The 8,769-nt window shown below is 30.4% G+C and overlaps 1 protein-coding gene across 1 annotated transcript; it reads right to left on the minus strand.

Annotated features, from left to right (window-relative positions):
• Window positions 1-4,421: 4,421 nt before the first annotated feature.
• Window positions 4,422-5,675, minus strand: LOC123203688 (transcription factor MYB44-like). The gene has a single exon (XM_044620134.1). The coding sequence runs from the start codon at window positions 5,528-5,530 to the stop codon at window positions 4,619-4,621; it is 912 nt and encodes a 303-aa protein (XP_044476069.1). The 5' UTR covers window positions 5,531-5,675; the 3' UTR covers window positions 4,422-4,618.
• Window positions 5,676-8,769: the final 3,094 nt, after the last annotated feature.

Below are 8,769 nucleotides of genomic sequence, written 5' to 3' on the forward strand. Positions count from 1 at the left end.
CATTTTATTCTTATTATTTTATTTTTTAAAAATTATTATATAAACATAAATTAATATAAATAAAAATACGGACAGGGCTTTTGTTATAAAAAAAATAAAAATAAAAATAACCATTTAAATATTCAAATTATAGAAAAAGTCTCATATTTTCCTTTAATTTCACCCTCACCTCCTATTCCTCTCTTCTTATAAAAATAGGTGTATTTGTCATATAATCACACATATTAGGAAGTAAATTATAATTTTTGAAAATATCAAGAGTCTTCTTAAAAATTTTTACATGGTTATCATAAATTTAAAAAAAGTTCAAAGGTCTCTTGGTAAATTTTTAAAATATCAATCTGCCCACCAATAGGTTAAAAAATGACAATTACACTATCAAAGAATTGAACAAAATACAACAATCTTTTGAAGGAATTAAATCATTATGTTTAAAATGTTGTAGTTTGATAAAAAGATAATTTTTTTAAATTAATAGATGATAAAATTACTATTATACCTTTATGATGCTATTTTTTAATAAAGTTTAATTTTACATTTGAAAATATTATTTATACTAAGTAAAAGGGGAAAAGTGCTTTTAACTCAAACCTTAGGTTAGAAAATGTTTTTTCTTTTTGGGTAAAACGTACCCTTAACCTATTACGTTAAAAAAAAATAATACTATACGTATCTATTTTGAATACATAAATAAATATATATTTATGTGTATTATCATATGAGTAAATATTATTTTATTCTTAATTCAAAATCATTTATCATATAATAATATATATTATACATTTATTTGTGTATTTAAAATAAATAAGAATATTTTTACTAAAAAAAAAAACCCAAAAAAGGAATTATGTTGTTGCGCTCTTCTATAAATACCATGCCAAGCTCCACTCTTTTTGCATATCAAGCAACGCAGGTTTCTCTGAAGAAGATCCACTGAGCCCAAAACAATTCATTCATCTTCCAAATGGCTTCAATTGCCAGGTCTCTTTGCTTATTCCTCCTTATTTTATTAAGCTCTTGTCTAATTGTTTCAGAAGGTCGTCCTCTGAATGATGCGTCGTCCCTCAATATAAATTAATAAAAATTAGTACATATAAATCATTATCATATTTGATTAAATGTAGTAACAAAATACTATGATATTATTTCAGTTAAATTTATTATTAAAAATAAAATATTACCATAAAAATTTATTATTTATAAGATTATTGTTATAAATTTATTACTATATTTGGTAATTTTATTTGTATAAATAATTATTGTCTTATGTTAAAATATTTAAGTAAAAATAAATTATTATTACATTTGATAAAATTTTGTACATTTAAAAAATTTGTGTATTTAGTTGGATGTAATTAAAAAAATATTAAAATATTATTTTACTTAAATTTATTACTATAAATGAAATACTACGGTAACAATAGATTACCTAAAGGATTCTTTGTATAAATTTATTATTATATTTTATAAAATTTATGTATATAAATAATTATTATGCTTAGTTAAAATTAATATGAAAATATTAATATATTATTTTACTTAAATATCAATATCAAATTATTCCTTATAAATTATTATATATAAATCAATATATTTTAAAAATATATATTGTTTCCATATTACTTTATGTTAATTGAAAATTGAAGGCATTTTTTTCTTAAAAAATTCATAAAGATACTCATATTACCTATTATATTTATTACCTGTCATATCACTATTTATAATAAAAAATTATTAACATTTTTATTATTTTATAAACTAAACAATATAATGATAGAAATAAAATATTAATAACCAATTTATAAAAGGTTACAACAAAACAAAAATATTATTTATATTACTTGTTATATTAATTAAAAATAAGAGAATTTTTGTTTAAAAAAATAATAAGTAAAAATAAAATTATAATAAAATTAAAATTATCTTAATAATTTGTTAATACTTAATGAAGTAATATGATAATTTTTATATTAACTGTCACATCAATATAGGTAATAAAATACTATCAAAATATATTTATTATTTAATAAATCAAATAAAATAATGTCAATAATAAAAAAATAATTTATTAGAATAATAATTTATTAACTTAAACCAAATGCATGGACCTCAAGATCTAGCAAGATTAATGGAGTATTAGAATCTTTATGGAAAAAATTTAAATTTGAGCCTAGTTTATAGATTCAATCACTGTATTCTAAATTTGCCCGTTCAACCAATATGGGTGGAAAGTATGCAAAGTAATAGTCTAAAGTGGGTTAATGCTATATCCATTTACCCCTTGTCTTATCATGCATGTTTCAGAAGAGGTTGAAACCAGTGCTTGTGCAAAGGAAGATGACTAAGCTTAGGACACGTGGATGTCTTCTTGAAGAAAAGTTTCATCGGCTTCTTGAAGAGTCAAATTGTTTGCTTGCCTCTGGTGCATGGCTGTCTCAGAAAGAAGAGTATCGGTTGATGAATGAAAATTTCCATTTGCCAGTGTTTGATGGCTCAAGATTTACCTGGGAAGTTGAATCGATTTTCTGAGTTCAAATAGGAATTCTAGCTGTATCAGTTAACAAAAGATATTTTCCAAGGTATATTCCGTCAATTTTGCTTAGGGTGATTGGTGAAGGACATAGTTTCAACGCATAAGGAAACTTTGATACGAAGTGATGATGGCTTCAACTAGTTAAACCAAGTGTGTTATGTCACGGCTTAAGATGTATGGACATGCAAAAGGGTGAGTGTGCATGGTTGTTGGTTTTCTGGGTGTGTTAATTTTTTTTTTAAATTTTTTAGTAAAATTTTCAAATTAAGGTTTCATAAGTGGGTGTGTTGTTGTTTGTTGAAATGCTTCAACTATAGGGCTTGTGCAATGGAGGGGGAAGAGATATTAAAAGGGATTAGACTATCTTTGTATAAACTAGTCGAAAGTTAGAATCACTCTCCTGATGACTCTATGATAGAACAAAATTAATTACTTTAAATTACAACGTAGATGCATATAAAAGTGAACCTCGAAAATGTAATATCAAAGATGTCAAACAGACAAGTCAGAAAGTTAACACATGCTTATTTATTTTGAATTTGTGCAATTGTTTTGAAAGTGTATGTTTCATGTATTTTAGTTTTCAATATGGGCTAACAGATATCCTAGTTTACATTAATTTCTTTGAAAATTTGATGTCAATTATCCTACTTGTTTTGTACAATTAATGTATGTTGAAGTGGCAAATAAATCAGGTTTTGCTAAGTCCACTGTGAATCTAGAAAAGAGCTGTCGGCAATAGCTCCAATTGAATGCATTTTTACGCTAACGAATAGTAGCTGCTATTCTATTTCTGTTCCTAAAAGTGGATGATCCTTCTTCTCATATATTTCCCTTTAACATTAGCTCTGTATAGCCGCTGTCTATAACATGAACTACCCAATTGGCATTGCACCGTCATAGTGGCTGGTATACTTGTGCAAGCAAATAGGCTGTTTGGTATCTTAATGCGAGATTGTTGTAAGTCCATAACCATATTCTAAAAGTAGAACCCGACTTCGCTTGCAGTTTAGGCAACTATATGAACATTAACATATGAGATTGGTGAAGGCTGAAGCAAAGTTGATTCTAGGATTGGAGCATCAAACCCCTACTTTGGTGCCCAATTCAAATTATAATTTTAGTTCACCAATAACTTTTGACAACATCTTTAACTAATTTAAATAAATTCAAGTTTAAACTTTAATTGATAATTTAGATTTCCAACCAAATTCAAGCCAACATGTGTTAATGCAAAAGGCCTCATTAGTTTATATGAATTAATGATCAAGTCAATCTTTTTTTCATCTCCTCAAATCTCCAATCAACTTCACTTTGAGTCTCCTACACCCATACCAATATGCATTTTGTCTTCTCACAAGCATTACTATATTTCTTAGATATTTATTAATGCCTATACTTATCTTGTGCTTATACACCTAATTCTTAGATATTTTGTGATACCTAAATAAAACTGTTGCTCACCAACACTGGACAAAGTTTGTTTTTTTCTGCCTAATCAAATGGGAAAACTAATTTAAATATTCCAACAAGATCATCCTTCACTTGGGCATTTCTCAATTTCCTGATCTTTCTTTCTGACAATAATTTTTCTAAAAATAATTTGAACAATAAATGATGAGATTCCCCGTATATGAAATTAAAATTTCAAAATTAATTAATAATATATCAAAATCAAACTATACACTTGCAATAATGGTTAAGCTGCGCACTTACTAAACCCTTTCACATGATCCACTGAACCAAGGCAAATTCATGCAAACCAACTGTGAATGATCATTCCTTGTTGGATTAAATTTAGCTAATAGATAAACAGTGACTGGCAAAATAAATCTTTGTTCTTTTAATATGTTCAAAAGGAATTGTTATCTTCATTTTGCCTCATTCATCAACAAAACCTCTTTCTTCATTCCCAATTTATCCCCTCTGTACACTACCAAAATTATTACTTTCTGTGACAATGGAACCATAGAGCGACTAATTAAAACAAAAAACAAAGGTAGGTTTTTTTTTCTTCACATTTTGTCATCCCCCTGATGAACTGTTCTAGTTCGATGATCAATTAATTGACTAATGTGTTTCTCTCTAATCGATCTTGCTAACACCCATACACTTCACCACAGCATTCCTAATAGCTTCAGTCTGCATACACAGCCCATTGTGTTCAATTCCAGACATATAATTCCTCACTTCTTTTCTTATCATCTCTTGCATCACTGCCAAAAGCTCTGCGCTAAAGAACTGCTTTTCATAACCTGAACTATGATTCTGTACCAAAGGTGGTTGAGCTACCTGGGGCTGGGGCTGAACTATATTATTAGAATTCAAAACGGGTCCGAATCCTGATGCGGATGCAGATCCATGATTTGTGAACTCACACGAGTCGGATCCCGATCCGGGAAGCGAGAGGCTGAGTAAGGTGGGTGGATCGGTGGATGATGAAGAGGCTTCAACTGGAGCAAGCGACCCGGTTCGCAACAATGGTCGGCAAACTGGAGATTGAATACCTTGCAAACTGGAATCACTCAACTCGGATCCCGATGGGCTACTCGGGTTCAAGTTCAGTCCTGAAAAATTGTTACCCGGCCCAACACTAGCCGATCTTTTCAATGGTTGGAGATTGTTAGCATCTTCATTCAAATCATCGCTGAGCGAAGAGCATTTCCTCTTCAAAGTGGAGTTCCAGTGATTTTTAATAGCGTTATCGGTTCGGCCGTTCAAAAGGCGGGCAATGGTAGCCCACTTGTTACCAAACCGAGCATGGGCACGTATTATAGTATCGTCCTCTTCAGGAGTGAACGGCCGATGTTCTACCTCCGGTGACAGCTGGTTGCACCAACGTAGACGGCAGGACTTCCCCGATCGTCCAGGAATCGATTTGCTGATCAAAGACCAGTTTCGTGGGCCGTAGTTTTGAACCAGCCTTTGCAAAGCTTCGTCTTCTTCAGGGCTCCATGGACCCTTGATCCGATCCACATCCTTTCTTGTCGAAGCCATGGTATAATATTTTGAAATTAGAAAAGGGTAAAAATTTTGAAATTTGAAATTTGAAATTCTAAATTTTGAATGCTAAAAAGAGAATGACGATTAGGTTTTTAAAGTGGGAGGCTGAGCCTCACCTTGGGTCTCTGAGAGAGAGACGAAAGGGAAGTGAAGAGGTGTATATATACGAAAGAGATAAGGATAACTGGATGAACCGGTTATGGTAACCGGTCATTGCTGTTGAGGGTGGAGGATTCTTCCGGGCAATGCAGTTACTAGCATACAGCTGTAAAACGGACACGCGTCATCACATCGTGCACCCGATCACACGTATAATCTCACTCCATCAAAACTGTTACGCGCAGCTGGCACAAATATAGAGTTGCTCAAGTTCACCCCTCAGAATCACGCCACGTCAACAAGAAACCAAACTGAAATTCAGTTTTATAATTTTAATTTTTAAAAATTCAGATTAATTGACAGTTTTTGGAAGTTGTAAGAGAGAAATTAAATGAGAAAAACAAGTGAGAGTGAGTGATCGTTATCTTATCGTAAAAAAAAAAAAAATATATATATATATATATTAAAAAGAAGAGCGGGGATGACTTTGACCGAAGCCAGGCTGGAGACCAATTTCTTGAACGGTTATTTTTAATTTTATGAAAGAAAATGACGCATGGATATGCTGAGTTGGCTTGGAAAACGACAAAGTTAAGTGGCAGAAACGGAGGACTACAATCCTGTCAGTCCAGCCTGTCTATCAAGGCCCACTCAAAAATACTCTACCTCTACCTCTAACGGCCTACTCCCTACCTACCGCCACGTGTCGGTCATAACATCCCTTTCATTTCTGAACTGCCAAAACCGACTCCACCGTCTTACCAGCTTTATTTATTACTATCCGTTTCTATCATTATTGTTCTCTAACCGTAGACATTTCCAAATAAAAATTACCACCTTTTAAATCTTAATTTAAATTCCATTCAATAAATATAACTTAAATACAAATTGGGTTTAAAATAATTATAAATAAGCAGGTGAAGCAAGCAATCAAGTGGCACAGAAATACGCAGGGCTGCGTTCGGGAAGAGAAAACGGAAAAAACGGAAAAAGAAGACGAAAAAGCAGATAAAAACGGAAGAAGAAAAAGAGGTTGTGGGTTTCCCAATATTCAACGTGCAGTCGTTACGCGGGGAGACAGCTGTCTCAGACTCTTAAGGAACCCACTCTCACGTGCCACGCGCATACGTCTTTTACCTAATTCTGTCCTGTCCTTAAACCGTACGTCTACGTTTCTTGAAACCCCCTTCACGTGACAAACTCCTCCACACGTGTGCTCCCCACGTGAGTTCCACCCCACTGATCATGTTCATCCCTTTAATTGGCCCGATTCATGCATGTGACTAATTGTGAAGAAAACATTGGTCCCATGGCTGGGTGAGGGGGCAGCCAAAATGGTGCATTGGATTCTCAGAATTATGCCGTGGGTGGCTCATCTTTTACCGGACAACAAGTGGGAAGTGTCAGTCTTTACACATAAGTACACGCATATACGGATTAGTCCCATAATTTAAAAATGATTAAGGGATTTGAGTGGCTTCCCTTGAAGCACATGGGATAGATATAGAAAGAGGAAGGACGTTTCCTCCTCCCAATTGCTCGCATTTTTTTTTGGAGTCCCGATAAACCCAAATGGTAGCAGACTACTTTTCCTCCACATTTATTAAATTAAAATATCATTAATTTACATAAAAGAAAAATATAAGCAGAATATCATACACTGACTTTCTTAAATTGGAATTTCATTTTGGGATTTAAGATTAAGATATCTTCTTTTAATTTATAAAAATAATAACATCTAAATAATTATATTTATTACTTTAATAATTAATTTTATTACAAATTTAATTCGAAGGTAAATGATGCTAATACAATGCTGTTGGGGCATTGAATCATTTGTTTAGTTTAGAGCTTTCATAAGTTTCAGAAATTAAATGTATGCATAATAAAAAAAATCTAATAATTTTGAGATCGATAATTTAACTAATAGTTTGTTATGTTTGGTGTGATGGGTTTACTGTTAAAAGAGGTGATTTGACTTAATACGATTTCCGGTAGGAAAAAGAAAAAGGTGAGGGAGTGCTTGTTGACTAGCGGTGATTACGACATTGACGTTGAATACACCAAGCGCTCGCTGCCCTATTTAATCCACTCTTTACAGTGTTGCTTAAACAAATAATCGGCTTATCAAATAATAATGCTCATTATTTTAATTGCTAGGTTTGAATATATATATATATATATATATATATATATATATATATATATATATATATATATATATATTGTCAATTATTTTCTTTAAAGAAATAAAAAAATAAATCACTTACTCTACTTCGACTAAGAGTTTACTTAGGCATGAAGCTTCGAGCTGGAAGGGTTAGAGTATAATACAGGCCAAAGAAGTTACTCCCACGCCAAAGTTTATTATACTTCCATGTTGGTATCTTTTAATTATTAAAAGTTTAAATATTTATACGTAAATAATTAAAATTAATAGTATAAGTTAAATTTTAGGAATAAAGCTATTATTTAATATTAAAAATAATAAAATGTTATTTTTTTTCTAAGTTTAAATTTAAAAAACTAATAATTTATCTATAAAATTAAACTTTAAAATATTAGATTTTTCTTTTAAGATTTTTTTCTTTTTTTAAAATCATTTTTTCAACTTTTGTTATTAATTGGTTTTCTCTCTTTTTCTGTTTTATTCTTTTTTTTAGTGCATTCTTCTCATATTCATTATTGGACGAATCTTTGACAAAGATGAATAGAAGACATCAAAAAAGGAGTAAAAAAGGAAGGGAGAGAGAACCGACTAATCATGACATTGGAAAAAGAGGAGGGAAAATGGAAAAAAAAATTCAAGAGAAAAATATAATATTTTAAAATTTAATTTATAAAAAAATTGTTAATTTTTAAGTTTATAGAAAAAATAAATAATGTTAATTGGTTTAATTAATTTTAATTATCTATTAATAAGTGTATAAATTTTTAATATTTAACAAATATTAATTTAAAAATACAATAAATTTCGTGTGGGAAATGACCTATAATATATAAATTTCTATAAACAATTTCACAACCACTAACTATTATCAAGTGGATTATTAGATTAATTATATTTTGCAAATAAAAAAAGAATAAAATTTCAATCGAACATGACTACTACTTAAAAAAAAAAAAAAATCTTA

The sequence above is a fragment of the Mangifera indica genome, chromosome 19, assembly GCF_011075055.1.
Source record: "Mangifera indica cultivar Alphonso chromosome 19, CATAS_Mindica_2.1, whole genome shotgun sequence".
In the NCBI taxonomy this organism is placed as follows: Eukaryota; Viridiplantae; Streptophyta; class Magnoliopsida; order Sapindales; family Anacardiaceae; genus Mangifera; species Mangifera indica.

Bases quoted from the DNA above. Each gene is read 5' to 3' on its own strand.
- LOC123203688 (XM_044620134.1), bottom strand. From the start codon at position 5,530: ATGGCTTCGACAAGAAAGGATGTGGATCGGATCAAGGGTCCATGGAGC.